At 46.2% G+C, this 19,918-nt stretch overlaps 1 protein-coding gene, 1 long non-coding RNA gene and 1 pseudogene across 2 annotated transcripts in view; all 3 read right to left on the bottom strand.

Annotated features, from left to right (window-relative positions):
* Nucleotides 1-1,130, bottom strand: part of LOC128343895 (zinc finger protein 729-like) — a 41,148-nt pseudogene extending 40,018 nt beyond the window's left edge.
* A 1,467-nt stretch (nt 1,131-2,597) lies between these two features.
* LOC128347583 (zinc finger protein 493-like) overlaps nt 2,598-19,918 on the bottom strand; it is a 28,913-nt gene continuing 11,592 nt past the window's right edge. The window contains exon 6 of the mRNA XM_053302535.1: nt 2,598-7,991. Within this exon, the coding sequence (XP_053158510.1) occupies nt 7,036-7,991 (956 nt within the window). The 3' untranslated portion in view covers nt 2,598-7,035. The remainder of the gene's footprint in view (nt 7,992-19,918) is intronic.
* The window catches only part of LOC128347622 (uncharacterized), a 2,080-nt gene continuing 1,524 nt past the window's right edge, over nt 19,363-19,918 (bottom strand). The window contains exon 2 of the long non-coding RNA XR_008317623.1: nt 19,363-19,918. This exon is cut by the window's right edge and continues 389 nt beyond it. This is a non-coding gene — a long non-coding RNA (uncharacterized LOC128347622).

A 19,918-nucleotide genomic window follows, 5' to 3' on the forward strand; every position in this document is an offset into this window, starting at 1 on the left:
TTCTAGCTCAGCATTGCCGACACTGGCTGGCAGCAGATCTCCAAGGCTGCAGGCATTGAGATACCAGGGATTGGACCCGCTCTGCAAGATGTTCCCTACCACCAAGCTGGGTCTCATCCCCTAAAATGGAGATATTAAAGCGCTCACACGTAGTCTCCAATCCAACAGCAAACCTGGGCAGACCCTCCTTAGCAAAGATAAATCATGGTGAAAAGGGATTATTCGAGCTCCTGAAAGAGACTCTCCTATATAGGAAAGGAGCCAGACATCCAAAGGGCGCCTAGAGAAAAGAAGGAGGATTCTTCATTTCCACTTCACAGACTATTGCAGTGCCCCTTCCCCAAAAAGGCGGGCTTTGTGTACCCCCCTTGCCCAGAACAGCCTTCTCTCCCCCACCCCCCTTTCCTCCCAATGCTCCAGCCAGATCTGCTTCCCCCCCTTTCCTCCTCCTCCTCCTCCTCCAGGGACCACCGTCTCTCCTTCGCATGAGGGCACTGCAAAGCTATTTCTGGCAAGGAGGTTGAAAACTGCCTTCAGTCCCCTCCAACCCTCCTCCTTTTGCAAACAGCAGGGAAGAAGCTTGTCTCGGCTTGGGAGGAGCTGCAGAGGGATCATCATCAGCCCCACACAGGCCACCTCCGGATGAGATGAGCTGCAGGTGGGGGGGGGCTGCTGGAGTGACTCACTTTCTAGGCTTTGTTCTCCCCCGGGGGTCCACCCACTCCCTCCTCCCTTGATGCCTTCGCCTTTTTATCACCCACCTCCCTCCCTCCCTCCCTCGAGACTCCCCACCGAATAAACACACCGCGGCGGGTCTCCCCAGATGATCCCGGAGTCCTCCTCTTTCCCAGGGAAGGGGGCGGGCCAGGAAGAGACTGATGCCAACCAGGATCCCTTTGGGCCGCTCTAGGATCCACGTCTCTCTCTCCCCTTAACTCTGAACTGGCAGCATCTCAGTCGGGAGTCCAAGTGGGGCTTCTTCCCTTGTGCTTCCGAGGAGGGAAACTTCACGTCCATTCGATAAAAAGGCGTTTTAATTCTCAATCCATCACGGGACTCTAGATTGAAAGACACCCCCATCCTGCACCAGTGTCCATGCATCTTTAGCATCTAAGTGACAGGTAGAAATGCAACAGATGCAGCTTTCCCCCATGGAAGCATGATTATGGACTTTGCCTGTTGATTTCCTGCCTGTCACCTAATTCCTCCTGGTTCTAATCATCCTAAGAGGCCAGAATCCTTCCTGCTGGGAATAACGCAAGGAGAGTTTTCCAGAAGAAACTTAACATTTTTAATGTACGCAACCACGACGGCCAGAATAGTATATGCACAGAAATGGAAGGACAATGAAATGCCCTCAAAAGAAGATTGGTTGATAAAAATTTTGGAACATGCTGAGATGGCAGAACTTACAGTACTGATAAGGGATGAAAACTTGGAATCTTTTAAAGAAGACTGGAAACCATTCTTACTATACTTAAAGAACTATTTTTCTAATACAGACCTTTCAGCAGGGTTTGAAATTTAGTAATAATAGCAGGTTCGGTAGAGCAAAATTGAGTTTGCAATGTGTAGGATATATGTTTTGAATTACTATAGCAATGGTTGACTTGTATAGTTAATGAATCACGCAGATTGATGAGCGGGAAGTCTACATTTACTTAATTAGATGTAATGGGATAGTTAAGATATTGTAAAAACCAATAAAATTTTAAAAAGCAAAAAATCTGAGGTGCATTGATGGCATGCACACACCAGATACTCACCCCAAGCAAATGCCGCATAACCCGGTTTTCCTCTTCAACATTGGGGTGGTGGTCAAAGTGTAGCGAAAGGCGGGGAGATCCTCCTCTCACTGTTCAGGACCCAACATCTCAGTGGCTTCTCACAGGGATTACATGCTTCCTAAGCGACTCAAGACATCCTTGATTGTATTATGCTTGTGGCAGTGATCCCTGAATAGGTTTATGTTTATATGTATTTATACTTTTACTCGGAAAAATAGGAAACTGCTGCAAGGGTCAAACTGGCAGCTGCCTAAAGGGAGGAAAAACAGCCACTGCCTCGTAAACTGACTGCAGTGCTGCTTTCTCTATATTGTGGTGTGGCTCCAGGGCTGGACTGGGAGCACTGAGGGGGAATGGATGTGGTGAGGGCACCAGGTTTTGAGCAGAATGGGTGGGTTTCACCATACTTTTGGGGTTTCATTTAATAATTAATATTTTCTGTTCACTTTTGATATCTGACCTCTGTTTTCTGCTACTTATAGGTTACTATAAATATTTCAAATGAAGTATCACTTGTAACTATTAAGAAGCACAAATCCATACTAATAAAATAGTTTGTATATATGTTTCCTGTGTAGTCCAGTTCCTGCACGATTGTTAGAAACTGAGGGGATGGCATCATAATTCACTCTGTGTATCACAGCATAATCCCCGCTTCAGCCCTACAATAGCGCTGTTTTAAGTTCTCTCTCCCCACCAATTTCCACAAGTTGCCTGCCCTCTCACCCCTCACCCCTCTACACCTACCCAAGAGAGGAAAATTATTTTCAGTGTCTAACAATATTTACAGCATCACAGAATTTCAAAGCATTTAAACGTATCACTGCTGTAATAATACCTAAAACAATCCTGTACAGGAAGCACGAATTTTCACATGAAATGGAACAGGGGAGATACAGTGGACACAGAGATTGTATATTTCCAGAGGTAGCCAAATAACAATTTAAATTTAAGAAGCGTAAATGCTATGCTGAAAGGTCCTAGGAAGACCCCGGAATCCTTTCCAACAGCTTAACACACTTCTTTTGGAAAACTGATGTCATATGTGGTGCAGAGCCAAGAGCCAGTGTGATGTAGGGGTTAGAGCATTGGGCTAAGACTGAGGAGACCCGAGTTCAAACCCCCATTCAGCCATAAACTCACTGGGTGACTCTGGGACAGTCATTTATCTCTCAGCAGAACCTTTGTCATCGGGCTTTGGGGGGTATAAATTAACCATTTTATTTTTTATTTTTTATTTAGTCAATTTTTATACCACCCTTCCAGAAAGGCTCAGGAACCCATGTGCAGCACTCTGGGTTTCTTGGAGGAAGCACAGGCTATACATGTAAAAGGAAATAAATCTATCTATCAGGCAGGGGCGTAGCCATAATGGAGCGAAAGGGTTCAAAGAACACGGGCCCCCAGCTCGTGAGGGCCCTCTAGCTCCATCCCTCCCTAATGTCTTCATTATGTCCCTCACTCTGGGGGGCCACCAGAGAGAGGGATGAACACGGGCCCCCTCTCCCCTAGCTACGCCCCTGATATCAGGGAAAGCAGAATTAACTCAACATTAATTCACAGGGAGTGCAACTGCACCCTGGCCTTGCACCCTCCCTGGATCCGCCCCTGAGGCAGAGTGGACCATGGCGGCAGCAGCAGCGGAAGCAGCAGCGAGGGAAGGGAAGGGCAGCACCCGCCCGCGTGCCCATCTCGGAGTCGGCTCCAGAGTTTAGAGCAGCCTGCCTGCTGAGATGCCTCCCAGTCCCCAACTAGCATAGCTGAGCTAGCAATAGTTAGCAAGTGACGATTGTTTTGACTTGACTCAGCAGACTGAGCAGAGCGCAGCAGGGAGAATGAAGGGAAGCCCAGCGCCCACTCCCGGCACCCTCCGCCAGTCTATCTGTCTTGATCGACTTCGGCAGAGAGAGCAGCAGCAGCCTGACTGGCTGGCTGGCTGGCTGCAGAGATTCCCTGCCTTGCAAGAGAGAGGCAGGCGCTGGCCACCGGCCAGAGGTGGGAGGGGGTTCAGGCTGGGGGGGAGGTTTGCTCACACTTGGACGGCAGCAGGGCGCACAGGCGAGGGGCACACCGGGAATTTTCCCTACTTCCCTGTGGGACAGTCCCTACACGTGTGGCTCCCTGTTCTGTTTAGACCGTTTGCTAATTAATTACAACAAAAATTAAAGTAACATTCTTTGCCAAGAGACCTCTCACAGATGTGGAATTAATGGCAACATGATTGAACAGATCAAGTGATCTTGATGCTCAGTACCTAGGGGTGATGTTTCACACAATGCGGGGAAGGGGAGGAAAGCACTTAGAATATAGAATACAACCAGCGCAGCAAAGTGCTACTACCGTATGATCTCAGGGTTCTGTCGCTCCAAAAAGGGGCAATTTATCCCAGCAGCTATTAAGCGGTTTCCAGCCAAGCCCATAGCCCAGCTGCTCTTTGGAGCTCAGTTGGGCCCGTATTTGGACTTCTTTGCACCTGCAGAGGTTGTCCAAACTAAACTTCTAAGAACAGTTCTTCAAAGGCCAAAAGGCATATCCAACTCAGCCTTAAGGCTGCAGGCTGGGGTGAATAAGGTGGAGACCAGAGTGTGGTTGGCAGTCCTTAAGTACTGGCTAAAGCTAACATTTCAACCATGTGGATGGGTGGTCCCCCTAGTTCTGGAGGATCAGGCCCACTCTAAGTGGTGATCCAAGTTAATGGGAAAACTTTAGACAGTCAGACTCTTTTCTGAACCTTTCATTGCTGTGGAGTTTGATCAAGCCAATAGAATTCTAGAATGTCTTCTAGATCTTGATGAAACACAAGAAGAGAGAAGCAAATTCCCTAACTCTATTAGGAATTGGTAGGTCTCCTCAATTGTAGCTCCGGCGAGTTATTTTTATCATGTGACACGTCCAACCCATCGGAGAGCTTTCACCTTAGCTCATTATAATGTTTTTCCATCAGCTTGCTTGGAGGGGAGATATAAAAAGATACCCTCTCACCTGCACAAGTGTTCTTGTGGATCATATGGGGCTGAAAATTTGGCTCATATTTTACTTCATTGTGAATTTTACAGCATTCCACAAAGTAACTTGATTTTACCCCTTTTAGAGAACTTACAGGGAAGACCAATGGGTTTTTAATGTCACCTCCCTCCTTGCAGATAAGACTGTATTTGTTACCTCTTGGTTGCTCAATTTTGTGCCATTGCATACAAGATTCATCAAGCAATGGTGAAGGCCCCCTCAATCAGTTAGATAAGGATACGTCCCCGATTGGGGCAAACTTCCTCTACTGTGATATCTGACAGGCTGCACCAACTGCATTGAATGTTAGCTTTGTACTATAATGCTGAAATCTGGTCAAGGACCGTAACAAAGATATTGACTGATAGGTTGTAGTGTAGTTTCGGATCTGCAATGGGCACAAGCAGTTTGTGTGTGTTTGTGGTCAGGGCACTTCCAAACCTTTTGCTGCCTGAAGTGATGGACATGGGCAGACAAGTGCTCAGAATTCCTGGGTCTTGCATGCTACCGTGGCCATGGATGACCTCATCACATGTATTGTGCTTGTGGCAGTGATCCCTGACTAGGTCTATTTATATGTATTTATTTTTCCTTTAAAAATCTGTCCAAAGGAAATTCTCCCAGAAGCATTGTGGCTTGTCAATATGCGTTTTAGCACATTCCAGTCTGGCTTTTTTATGTTTTTCTTTCAACGGGGTAGTCCTCCTGGGTCTTCTTCCATTGAGCCCACTGTCACTCAAAAAGCGACAGATGGTGCGATCAGACACTGATGGACCTTGACCTTGGAGCTCAGCTTGTATCTCTTTGCAAGTTGTCCTTGACTTTTTGTCTACCATTCTCACTATCCTTCTGCCCATTCTGGGGTCGGTTTTCCTCTTGCGGCTGCATCCAGGGAGGCTGGCTACAGTCCCATGGAGCTTGACGTTCTTAATCATATTTGCAAGCAACTGTTGTCACAGGAACATCAAACTGCTTGGAGATGGTCTTATAGCCTTTGCCTTTAACATGCTTGTCTATAATTTTCTTTCTGATCTCCTCAGACAACTCTCTCCTTTGCTTTCTCTGGTCCATGTTCATTGTGGGACACACAATGATACCAAAGAGCAGAGTGACTACTTTTATTTAAATAGGCTGAATGACTGATCGCATAATTGGAGACATGTGTGATACTCATGAAAGAAAACAGCTAATTTGAAAAATCACTCTAATCCAATTATTTATGATCTTTTCTAGGGGTACCAACAAATGTGTCCAGGTCACTTTAGAATATCTTTGTAGAATAAGCAATACTTTTATCTCCTTCCACACTTGCTTTGCTTTACTCAATGACATATCAAAGGCATGCAGGTATACATGGGACAATTGCTTTTCATTCAATCACTTTTCAGGAGGCATAAAACACTTTTTCAATGAGCTGTAAGGGTGCCAACAAATTTGTCCATGTGTGTAGCTGTGTCTGTGGATGAAAAATGCTTGGGGGAGGGAGGGCCAGGTACATTTGATGCTGTTGTTGGCCCCAGTCTGCTACCTCTGTGATATCACACTTGCTTGCTTGTTGCTGGCTTCTGCTGTTGCCCTGAATTGTGTGTAGATCAATTGCATTTCTGGGGGGGAGATGGTGGGACACAGTGGACGTGGTGAGTGACATAGTGGATGTGCGTGAACTTTGGAAACCTTGCTCTTTGAAAACTCTGTTGTTGTTGATGATGATGATCTGTGCTGCATCCACCCTATAGGACAATGGGGACAGACAGTGCCCATTTCTGCCTGTGGGTGCCTCCTAGGAATGCCAGAGTGAGTTGGGTAGTAGTGCCCCAATGGGTGCCTTCTACCACCAAGATTTGAAAGGAATTGGGACAAGTGCTGATTTTTAAAGAATTTGTGAAGTTTGTGCGTCTTTGGGGCAGATTCAGGGCAGAAGAGTGGGTTGAGTGGTAGTGCTCCAATGGGTGCCTGTTACCACCCAGATTCCAAAAGGAATTGGACAAAGGCCTGGTTTTTAAAGAATTTCTCAAGTTTGTGTGTCTTTAAGCTTTTTCCCATAGGGAATGATGGGGGTTTGAGCAGCCCCATAACTCCACTTGGGGGGCACCGGGGTGGCCCAGAGTGAGTGGTGGTGTAGTTCACGTAGGGTGCCAACCACCCCCATAACCAGAAGCCCATGGGGAACTGAATGTTGTTGTTTCTGAGGTGTTCTGAGTGTAGTTTCTCTGGTAGCAAATGAGAGTGGATTCATTGTTTGTCATTGAAAATTACTCCAGTGAATTCTTTCATGTTTTGAGAGATTGGAGCTTTGACTGAAGCTCTTTCTACACTCCAGACATTTAAATGGTTTTTCTCCCGTGTGAATTCTTTGGTGTCTCTTAAGATATGAGCACTGACTGAAGCTCTTTTCACACTCCAAGCATTTAAATGGTTTCTTTCCAGTGTGATTTTCTTGGTGTTCTCTAAGATGTGAGCTCCGACTGAAGCTCTTTCCACACTCCAAGCATCTAAACGGTTTTTCTCCCGTGTGCATTCTTTGGTGTCTTTTAAGATATGAGCTCTGAGTGAAGCTCTTTCCACACTCCAAGCATTTAAATGGTTTCTCCCCAGTGTGAATTATTTGATGTTCTCTAAGATGTGAGCTCTGACTAAAGCTCTTTCCACATTCCAAGCATCTAAATGGTTTCTCTCCTGTGTGAACTTTTTTATGTTCTCTAAGATGTGAGCTCTGATTGAAGCTCTTTCCACACTCCAAGCATCTAAATGGTTTCTCTCCTGTGTGAATTCCTTGGTGTTTCTTAAGATTTGAGCTCGAATTGAAGCTCTTTCCACACTCCAAGCATCTAAATGGTTTCTCTCCAGTGTGGATTCTTTGATGTTCTCTAAGATGTGAGTTCTGACTGAAGCTCTTTCCACACTCCAAGCATCTAAATGGTTTCTCCCCTGTGTGAATTCTTTGGTGTTTCTTGAGATCTATACTCTGATTGAAGCTCTTTCCACATTCCAAACATCTAAATGGTTTCTCTGCTGTGTGAATTTTTTGATGTTTAATAAGGTGTGAATTCTGACTGAAGCTCTTTCCACACTCTAAGCATCTACACGGTTTATTTCCTGTGTGAATTATTTGATGTCTCCTTAGAGATGAGTCCCAATTGAAGCTCTTTCCACACTCCAAACATTTAAACAGTTTCTCCCCAGTGTGAATTCTTTGATGTTTAATAAGCTGTGAGCTCTGCCTGAAGCTCTTTCTACAATCCAAACACTTAAAAGGCTCCACCCCTCTCTTCTTTCTCCAATGACATGTAAGCCACGATTCATAACCAATGCTTTTCTCACATGGGAGGGGCTTCCTCTGCTTTCCCTTCTCTATTTCTTGTTGGATTGGTGTTTCTTGGCAGTCACCAGCATGAACAGGACTAGATTCAGTCTTCCTTTCCTGGTTTCCTTTTGTTGCATTTCTCTGTTGAACTTCCTTTTTACATCTCGCTCTTTTTACTTGTGATTCACATGCTTCTCCTTCAGACTTGCTTTTCCATCCATCACCTGCTAGAAGAGAGAGAGAAAGAAGCCTCATATTGACTGCAGGGAGAAAATTGCTTTATTGCTTTATCAAGAAATAAAGCCAACTAATTCCTGCTGCAAATGACAAAACGGGCTTCAAAGCTAGGAAGTAAATCATAAAACCCATCATCAGTGATTGAAATTAAATGAAGAATGGTATGGTTTACAAAGGGGAACAATGGAAACTTGGGCTTTGTTTCCAACCCAGCCGTGAAGTAAAATGTGTTGGCTTGTACAGTTCCTATGTCTCTGCCAACTGTCTTGAGCCAGATTGTTTCCCAGTATGTGACGAGACAGGGGTTACTCTATGCTTTCCCTGATCGACCCTCAGTCGAGGGATTGTTCTGATCCTGATCTTGGTGCACACAGCACCTTCGAGGTAGCCTGCCACAAACTGAAGACTGATTGAAAACTACTGACCAGGATTAGAGGCAGCTTCAACAACCTAGTCTGGCTTGGACTTACAGGCACCGTACAGCCAGAGTCCACACAACTCAGCTCTAGACAACAATCTATTATTCTGAAATCAGCTCAACAGTAGTGCATGACCTTACAAAGCACATGGAGAGGGGTTTTGCAAGTGAGAACCTTTCAAACCAGGCTGAAGCCACTTCTAAATATTTGAAATTTATTATAACACAAGAGTTACACACAGAATAAGCAATTGAGGGGACAGGGACTGGAAGACTGGTGTGGTGTAGAAACCTGAACTTGGGTTTGGCTTCCCACCCAGCCGTGAAGTTGAATGGTTTGCCTTGTAAAGTTTGTATGTCTCAGCCAAATGTATTGAGCAAGGTTGCATCCCAGTATAAAGAATTACTTATGGAATAAGCCCACCTTTGCTACTCAGAACCCTTTGGAAGAAGGCCACGTTACAAAAGATAAGACAACAGCTAAAGGGAAAGTGTGCCCTCGAGTTGTTGTCGACCCCTGGTGACCACAGAGCCCTGTGGTGGTTGTCTTTGGTAGAATACAGGAGGGGTTTACCATTGCCATCTCCCACCCAGGAAGGGATGAAGCCTTTCAGCATTTTCCTATATCACTGTGGCCCAATATAGGTCTTTCCCATAGTCTGGGAGACATACCAGCAGGGATTCGAACCGGCAACCTCAGGGTTGCTAATCAAGTCATTTCCCTGCTGTTCCATTAGGTGGCTCTTAAGTCAACAGCACAGACAGCCATTAGAACAGAGGAAGCACATGCAGCATTTGGATTCAGAAGGTCCAAGACTGAATTCTCAAGACATCCAGTTGAGGACTTTTGCAGCTGGGTTTAGAAGTCCTCTGCAAGGGACCCTGGAGTGATGCTACCAATTAGTGGGGACAAGATTCAGCTCAATGCATCACCCAACAAAACTTTCACTGCTTTGTACGGTGAATCATTCCTCATTTAGGGTTGACCTTTTTCTTCAGGATTTGGAGCCCACCTACCAAATTACCCATTTCCCCCATTATAGCTCATCCTTCGCAGTTTATGTATTAGCTTGTCAGAAAGATGTCCAGGAGATACCCAAAGGAACTAGTCCCAAACATGGGTGCAAGCTGGCAGAGAGTCCCATCCCCAAAACCAGTCGATTATGCTGTATGGCATAAACCAGAAAGCATGAGTCTGATGCCAGAATGAAGCTGATGTTTTCCCAGCTGGGCTTGTAATTCAATTAGGAAAACCAGACTTGGAGAAGAATTCAGCAGGGCTGAAACCCAGGGAAGAGAAGCACTTTCTCAGAATATTCCATACCCTCCCAAGGCAAACATTGGGATTTTAATTATGTCAAAAGGATCACCTTTATTCACACACTTGTTAACACTCTCAAAAAAATTCTAAAAAGGTTTGTGAGGCATGATTTCCCTTTGTAGAAGCCATGCTGGTTCTCTCCCAGCAGGGCCTGTTGTATTGTTGTATATAAATATTCCACATCCTCCCAAGGGATGATGTTCTAAACTCTCTGAAAAAAATGAAAACTAGCAAATTGCCAAGGCCAGATAGGATCCATCCAAGAGTCCTCAAAAAACTCAAATGAGAAACTGCCAACCTCCTTGCTAAAATATATAACTTATTCTTGCAATCAGGCTCTGTACCGGAGGACTGAAAAGTAGCAAATGAAACACCAACTTTCAAAAAGGGATCCAGGGGTGATCTGGGAAATTAATGTCCGATCCAGGCAAACTGATGGAAAGCATTCACAAATTGTAAAGCACATAGAAGAACAGGCCCTGCTGGGAGAGAACCAGCATGTCTTCTGCAAAGGGAAATCTTGCCTCACAAACCTTTTGGAGTTCTTTGAGAAAAGTGTGTGGATCAAGGTGATCCAGTTGACATAGTATACCTGGACTTCCAAAAAGCTTTTGACAAAGTTCCTCATCAAAGACTTGTGAGAAAACTTAGCAGTCATAGGATAAGGGGACAAGTCCAGGTATGGATTGCTAACTGGTTGAAGGACAGGAAAGAGAGGGTAGGAGAGGGAAGTAAGTGGGGTCCCCCAGGGATCTGTACTGGGACTGGTGCTTTTTAATTCATTCATAAAGGATCTAGAAGTAGGGGTAAGCAGTGAGGTGGACAAATCTGCAGATGATAGCAAACACTTTTGGGTAGTCAAATCCAAAACAGATTGTGAGGAGCTCCAAAAGGATCTCTCCAAACTGGGTGTGTGGGCAACAATATGGCAAATGCGGTTCAATTTGCAGATGATACCAAACTGTTTAGGGTAGTGAAATCCAAAACAAGATTGTGAAAAGGATCTCTCCAGATAGGGTGAGTGGGCGGTTCAATGACAGCAAATGTAAAATGATGCACATTGGGACGAAAAACCACAACTTCAAGTATACGTTGATGGGATCTAAACTGATCTTGGGGTCGTGGTGGACAGCTTGTTGAAAGTGTCACTTCAATGTGCGGCAGCTGTGAAAAAGGCCAATTCCATGCTAAGGATCACTAAGAAGGGGATTGGAAATAAAATGGCTAATATTATAATGCCATTATACAAAACTATCGTGCGGCCACACCTGGACTACTGCGTACAATTCTGGTCACCACATCTAAAAAAGGACATTGCAGAACTGGAAAAGGTGCAGAAGAGGGCAACCAAGATGATCAGGGGCCTGGAGCATCTTTCTTATGAGGAAAAGCTACAACACCTCGGGCTATTTAGTTTAGAAAAAAGACAACTGTGAGGAGACATGATAAAATCATGCATGGTATATAGAAAGTGGATAAAGAGAAATTCTTCTCTCTCTCACATAAGACTAGAGCCAGGGGTCATCCCATGAAATTGGTTGCCAGGAACTTTAGGACCAACAAACAGCGGTACTTTTTCACACAGCAAATAATCAACTTCTGGAATTCTCTGCCAGAAGATGTGGTGACAATCAACAACCTGGATGGCTTGAAGAGGGGAGGGGAGAGGTCTATCAATGGCTACTAATCAGAGGGCTATAGGCCACCTCCAACCTCAAAGGCAGGATGAATCTGAGTACCAGTTGCGGGGAAGTAACAGCAGGCTTCCAGTGGCATATGGTGGGCCACTGTGTGAAACAGGGTGCTGGACTAGATGGGCCTTGGGCCTGATCCAGCAGGGCTGTTCTTATGTTCTAAAGCAGGAAGAAGCCCCTCATATCCAAGCCTAACACTGTTTCATGTGGTTCCAACAGCAGGTCACTTGATAAGTGTTCCCCCACCCAGCAGAGAGGCCCCATAATCCGGCCATAAGAACACAAAAAAGGAAGGCTGGGTCCCAAAAAGAAAGAAAGCAGCAGCAGCAGCAGCAGCAGCAATTTCTGGAAAAAGAGGGAGCCTTACCCAGAGAGGCCACATTCTGCCTATTCTCCTCCATGACTGCTCTGTGCAGGGCTCTTTGGTCTGCATGCAGCAGAGCCCACTCCTCCTCCGTGAAATGCACAGCCACCTCCTCAAAGGACACGGCACCCTGCAACAAGAACATATCTGACTCATAGCTAAGAAAACAGTCCTCTCCAACCCCCAACCCCACCCCTGTAAGCAAATCTCTGGGGAGAATTAAGATGAAGCAGCTAAGGGTCCTCTGGTAGGATTCAAGCCCTCACAGCCTTCCTAGTGGGCAGATTCCAGAGAAGCAACATTATTCTAGGCACCAAGGCCATCTTCTATCTGATCTGCTTGTGTAGAATCTCTTTCTCCATCAATACACGGGAGCCACAACCTTGTCAACCCCTCCAGTGGTGTTCCATGAACTAAGAGAGACAAAAGCAATCACAGGATGATTTATTGTAGAGCCCTAAAAGGTTACAGTTGGGACATTTGAGTTCCTCTCATTCAACTCTTGCTCACTGCATGAAATTGCTCCTGCGTCCCTGATGGATGACTGTCTAGATCAGGGATTCTCAACGCTGGGTCCCCAAATGTTTTTGGACTTCAACTCCCATAATCCTCAGTCCCAGTGGCCTTTGGTTGGGGATTATGGGAGCTGAAGTCCAAAAACATCTGGGGACCCAGCGTTGAGAATCCCTGGTCTAGATCGCTCATCTCAATATCTTGAAGATCAATTCTTCAAAAGGGAGGAAAAGGATCCCCCACTTCCTATGACTCCTGGGCAGAACTAGAGGTGCTGACTTGTATGTGTTTTAACTTGCTGGATGACATGACCGGCAGTGACACATCCATGGGATCAAAGTTGTGTCCAAGCGGGGAGTCTTCAGCATAACTGACCTCAGGCTTAATGGGCAGAGGAGCAGATGGGCAAATGAGATCAGCAAGTGATGATTGATTCTGTCCCTTCCCTGCAAGAGCGCTCATCTCATGGATATATTTGTGTGTACTGTGCCACCCTCATGGACACATTTCTGGCAGTAAACATCACTTTTGTGAGGAGACAAGCAAAAATAACTTCCCAGTCTCCCTCCCCACGTGCTGCCCTTCCCATCAAGCCTGCATGGCAACTACTATTAAAAACCCTGCTCAGTGGTCAGGCTGACTGACCACTGCCAATGGGGCACCGAGGTAACTTTGGAGCTTGGACTTAAAGGCCTTTGGAGGTGTGTCTTCCCCTGCCCTGCTGCAAGTTAAGCATCATTTTAACACATTAGTTGTGGCACGGACAAACCACACCACCCAGGACAGACTACAGATTATTTGGGGGCCCCCAGGAGGTATGGAGGCCCTAGACCTTTGCCCCAAAGTCCAGGGTTAAGAGGGCCTATGAGCACCGCCCAGCGCATCAACTGTGGACTCTAAAGAGATCTCTAGCTTGGTGCGGGATAGACTAGAGACAAACTGGGAGAGAGCTGGTCTTGAGGGAGAGAGCTGGTCTTGCGGTAGCAAGCATGACTTGTCCCCTTAACTAAGCCAGGTCTGCCCTGGTGGCATATCAAAGGGAGACTAGAAGTGTGAGCAGGGCCGCCAAGAGCTGGTTCGGGCCCTAGTGATAAATATTTGTGGGGGCCCCAGCAAAGGCGGAGCAGTTATAAATCTTTACACCACGCAGAGACGAGATCCCAACCGGAATAGCAGCCTCACTCATCATTCCTTGGTAACAGCCGAGCCTCAGAGCTACAAGCTGTGTCACCCTTTTACGCCAGGTGTAGCTTGGCCCTTCACCCACACGTCTTGCGCACTTCAGAAAACATTAATCGGCCCTAGACATGAATGATCATCATGGGGAGGGGAGCGTTTAGAGGCCCAGCGGTCCTAAGAAGAGCACCTCTGCACAGTGCACACACTCCAGCCCAGTCTTCCCTCTAATTCTTTTCATCAGCGAGTGGAATGAATTTTGTTCTGGGCGACAAGATCAAGGCAGTGTGCACACATGAGCATTATTATGTGCCTGTGCCATTATAGATGCAACACACAATATGGAAGCAAACTTAAAGACGGGTATTTTACAATTATATCTATTTATAAAATTGTATTTTTACTTTTGCTTCACATTTAAGTATAATAAAGAGACAGAGATTTTCCCCTACAGGAAAGGAGCCAATCATCCAAAGGACACCTAAGAATAGAAGGAGGTTCCTTCATTTGCAGGTCACAGACCAATGCAGTGCCTCCCCCCACCCCAAAGGCTGGCTTTCTACCCCCCACAGTGCCCACAGCAGCCTTCTCTCCCCCAACCTTCTTTCCTCCCCAAATACTCCAGCCAGATCTGCTCCCCCACATTTCCTCCTCCTCCTTCAGGGCCCACCCTTCGCATTAGGGCCCCGCAAAGCTATTTTTGGCAAGTAGGTTGAAAACTGGCTTCAGTCTCCTCCAACCCTCCTCTTTTTGCAAACAGCAGGAAAGAGGTTTGTCTTGGCTGGGGAGGAACTGCGGAGGGATTGCCAGCCCCACACAGGTTGATCCGGTGAGCAGAAATGCGGGGGCTGCTGGGGTGACTCTCTTGCCCCCTTCTGCCCCCACTCGCTTCCCCTGCTTTGCTCGCCCCCTGGGGAATTCCACCCATCCTCTTCTCCCTCCCGGGATTCCTTGGCCTTTATCACCCCCCTCCCTCCCCCCCCTCCCCCCGGGACTCCCCTCCGCACAAACGCACCGCGGGGCTCATCACCAGGAGTCCTCCACTTTGCCAGGGAAAGGGCGGGGCAGGAAGAGAGTGCAGCCAATCCGGATTCCTCTTGCCCTCTCTAGGATTCAGCTCTCTCTCACCTTAACTCTGAGCTGGCATCTCAGGAGGGAGTCACAGTGGGGCTGCTTCATTCCCTTCCTTGCCCTTCCGAAGAGGGAAACTGCTCGCGTCGATAGAGGGCGTGTTAACTCAAAGTCCAAACCAGGATTCCGATGTTGGATTGAACTTTTCCCCCCACCCGCCATCCCGGGCTTCATTCGTCTTTAACATCTACGTGACAGTTAGAAATGCAACAGATGCAGCTTCCCCCCGCCCTACTCCATGGAAACACTAGGATGCTAAGCATTGGAGTCCTTTCCTTCTCATTTTACTGAACTCTCAAAATGTTACTTTTCACCCCTCAAGTGTTTTTCTTCTCCCCAATGTTGAAAAAGTGTTTTTCTCTCCCTATGCTGTGCTATGCTTAAAAGGTTCTATGCTATCATACTTCAGACACATTATGCGAAGACCCAGCTCCCTTGAGAAGTATAATGCTGGGGAAAGTGGAAGGAAAAAGACGACCAGCAGCAAGGTGGATGGACTCGATTATGACAGCAAGGAATGCACCACCATCCTGGAGAGAATCAATCTATGTGGTCGCTAGCAGTCGACACCGACTTGATGGCACTTAATCAATCAATCTATCAACTTTTAACATGAATTAAATGAATCCTCTGGTAGAGCTGCCACCAGACTCCTATAAGACAAAACTAACATGAAAACCTTCCCTGATCTCAATGGTGGATTACCACATAGGCAGTATTGGCAGCCGCCTATGGAGGCAAATCTTGGGGAGTGGCATTTTGGAGGGAAACTTATTTCTTCCCCCCACCCCAGCCTTTAAAAATTATGCTGTGTAGAGGCGGAGGCTCTGCCAACCTCCTAAACCATCACAGGAGGTGAGGTCGGGCACTGGAGGGCAGCGGCAAAAGAGCCCGGCTTACTCACAAATGACACAGAGCAGGTGATTTCAGGCCGGAATCACCAGGGTGAATTCAAAATATTGCCAAAATGCCTTAAAGCCACTTTAAAGAGTGTGTAGCCAGAGTAGGCATGTCGGGAGACAGAACAGAGAACGTTTCCAGCCAGATCACGTTTATTGAGTTAAATAAACTCAAAAGCTTGTTTTTATATGTACTTAAATAAACAGTAGTAGTCATATAGTTCTTGTATCTACTTAAAGAAAGGTATCTCGCTTGTACATTTTTACTATTTGGCCTTGTTTGCCTGTGAGCTGTCCAGTTCAAAGACAAACATTTCACAGACAAACAAAGCAAAATGGTAAAAATGCACAAGCGAGATACTTTTCTTCCTGTTCGGTGTTAGACAAGAAGCTTGGTAGCTCTTAGGTCTCAAATTGCAGTTCAGAAAACAAAAGCTTGAAGTCTGTACACTCCCAGAAGCCATGCAGCCTGGTCTCAGCTAACAAAGCTAAACTAACACCACAGTAATATTTTGGAAACAGCAACCTCAATAATCCCTCCCTCACCTAAGGAGGTTAACTTTCCCCTCTTGGAGATAGGCAAAACAATCAGAAACTTAATGTTTCTCCCTCAAGGTACAGTTTTCCAAACAACAGGAGCAAGATTCCTGGCAAATAAGTGAGAGACAAGAAATCCACAAAGGAACAGTAAGAGACCCAGGCCCAAATTGGCTTTTGGAATTGAGAGAAGTACTGATATGAAACTCGAATGCGTTGTTAAGCCGAACAAAGGCCCATTCCGTCACCCCACCCCGATCTGTTCCAGTGAGGAAAGTGTTCTGCTGGACACTGCTGAAAATGGGACAACATCTAAAAAGTCAGGGTGGCTTAAACATCATCAGTGAGTTTGGGGGAATACTAGACTCTTAACTCATCATATAGCCTATGGTGCAGCTTAGGAATAGCACAGCAAAGTACAAAACATACAAAACACAGGATCAGAACAAACAGGGTCCCCAAGCGTTTCCCATGAAATAAACACGCAAAAAGCATAGCAAAGCATTTTCAGCAATCTAGGATAACAGATAGAAGCAGCTATCTATATCTATATCTATACCAGTGTGGTGTAGTGGTTAGAGTGCTGGACTAGGACCGGGGAGACCCGAGTTCAAATCCCCATTCAGCCATGATACTAGCTGGGTGACTCTGGGCCAGTCACTTCTCTCTCAGCCTAACCTACATCACAGGGTTGTTGAGAGAATAAACTCAAGTATGTAGTACACTGCTCTGGGCTCCTTGGAGGAAGAGCGGGATATAAATGTAAAAATAATAAATAAATAAATAAAATACCAACATTGTTTATATCCTGCTCTTCCTCCAAAGAGCCCAGAACGGTGATGTACTACATACTTAAGTTTCTCCTCACAACAACCCTGTGAAATAGGTTAGGCTGAGAGAGAAGTGACTGGCCCAGAGTCACCCAGCAACAAGCTGCTGGGAGAGGGGGAGGAAAGTGGTGGTGGACAGGCATGCGGGCAGAAAGAAAACAGCGGTTGGGGGGGGGAGTAGAAAATGGCAGTGGTGGAAATAAAATGGTGGCAGCCAGGGGAGGGAAGCCGGGTGGGAGAGAAAACAGTGAGGGCAGTGGCGGGAGGGGGGGAGATAATGATGTGGGAGGAATGGCGGTGGTGGGAGAGAAAGTGGCAGCGGCAGCTGGGGGGGCTGAGAACAGTGGGGGGAGCCAGGAGGGAGGGGGGAGAACTAGAGGTGCAGATGCTCCCCGCCCCGGGGCCAGCTAGTTTCTCTTCTTTCTACAAGGTCCACCCAGTCCAGCATCCTGTTTCACGCAGTTGTCCACCAGATGCTGCTGGAAGTCTACAGGCAGGAGTTGAGAGCATGCTCTCTCTCCTACTGTTACTCCCCTGCAACTGGTACTCAGAGGCATCCTGAGTTATCCAAACCCCTCTTCAAGCCATCCAGGTTGTTGGCTGTCACCACATCTTGTGGCAGAGAATTCCACAAGTTGCTTATGCATTGTGCACATTTTTCTAGCCACACAAACATAAGGATTCTATTTCTCTCACCTCTTTGCAATTAGGAAGCAAATGAAAATCTCCCACTCCCCCACCCCCACAACCCTACAAAAGAGTACAGTACCTGAGATGGAAAAGCCCCCACCTCCCAAACAAAACAAAACAAAACAAAACACAACTATCAAACAGGTTAGCTGCTGGCTGGGATTCAGACTTTGATTTCCGAGGCCAGCAGGCCAGCACAAAGTGTGTTTTTTTTTAAAAAGAAGATAAAATAATTGTTTACCTCATGCTCTCCTGTACTGCAAGAGCGCCTTGGGAAGCACAATGTGTAGGCCAATCTCAATTAATCCACATGTCTGCAATCCCTCCCACCTTCCATAGTGGAGTGGGATTTGCATCCAATATGGGTGTTCATTACTGATCATTGAAAGACATTAGCCTGGTCATTTCAAGCTGGTCAAGTCAGCTATCACTAGCTTTTCTCCTTGTTATACTGCTTCTAATCAGAGAATCATTGAGTGAAAGGGCTCTGAGAGGCAACTGTGCCTTCTAAGAATTTGATGAATTGCTACAAAGACAGCACAGTACTGACTGTGTTGTTCAACTGACTGATGAACTTCAGCATGCGAGCTTCAGATACCTGTCAGCTGGGGGGGGGCATTGCCTCCCACCCCTGTGTGTGTGTGTGTGTGTGTGCTGTTCAAAAACTTTTGCTGGGAGATGATAGACCATATGACTGTCTGAAGTGATCAACATTTGCAAAAATTAAAGTAATGGTCTTTGCCAAGAGACCTCTCACAGATGTGGAATTAATAGCAACATGATTGAACAGATTAAGTGTTTTCAGTACCTAGGGGTGATGTTTCACACGATGGGGGGCAGGGAGGAAAGCGCACTTAGAATATGTGCTACTATGATCTCAGCCCAGCAAAGTGCTACTATGATCTCAAGGTTCTATTGCTCCAAAGCCGGGCAATTTTTCCCAGCACCTATTAAGCGGTTTCCAGCCAAGCCCATAGCCCAGCTGCTCTTTGGAGCTCAGCTGGGCCCGTATTTGAACTTCTTTACCTCTGAGGAGGTTGTCCAAACTACATTTCTAAGAACGGTTCTTCAAAGGCCAAAAGGCATCTCCAACTCAGTCTTAAGGCTGGAGTGAATAAGGTGGAGACCAGAGTGTGGTTGGCAGTCCTTAAGTACTGGCTAAAGCTAAAATGTCAACCAAGTGGATTGGTCCCCCTAGTTCTGGAGGATCAGGCCCACTCTAAGTGGTGATCCAAGTTAATGGGAAAACTTGAGACGGTTGGACTCTCTTTTGAATCTTTCATTGCTGTGGGGTTTGATCAAGCCAATAGAATTCTGTAACAACATCTTTTAGATTTTGAAACACAAGAAGAGAGAACCAAACTCCCTAACTGTATGAAGAATTGGTGGGTTGCCTCAATTTTAGCTCTGGCAAGTTCTTTTTATCATCTGACATGTCCAACCCATCGGAGAGCCTTTGCCTTAGCTCATTATAATGTATTTATTTATTTTATTGTTAAATTTATATACCGCCTTTCATTAAAACAATCCCAAGGTGGTTAACAGCAGAATTTTAAAACAAGATTATACAAATGACACAATTAAAATATTAAGCTAAAAACATAAAACAACTCTGATTTAAAAAGTTTTAACACAAGCATAAAAATAATACATGTAGTCTTCCATTCAAATGCAAACCAGGGCAGTCCCTGCTTAGCAGAGGGGACAATTCGTGCTTGCTAGCACAAGACCAGCTCTCCTCCCATATCTCAGCCTGCATGCTGGGACGAGCAGGGGAGAGAGGCAACCTCCATGCCCCCTTCCAGCTTTCTGTGTCTGGGCTAGAGCGAAGGAGGTGTCTGCCTGCCCTCTCACAGGGTGAGCAGCGGTGGCGGGCAATTCATCACATTCCAAAAGCCTGTCCTTCATACAACATAGGAAGCTGCATTCTACTGAGTCAGACTCTTAGACAATCTATTTCAGTACTGACTACACAGACTAGTAGTGGCTTCTCCAAGGCTGCAGGCGGGAG

This window comes from Hemicordylus capensis, chromosome 2, assembly GCF_027244095.1.
Source record: "Hemicordylus capensis ecotype Gifberg chromosome 2, rHemCap1.1.pri, whole genome shotgun sequence".
Taxonomy (NCBI): domain Eukaryota; kingdom Metazoa; phylum Chordata; class Lepidosauria; order Squamata; family Cordylidae; genus Hemicordylus; species Hemicordylus capensis.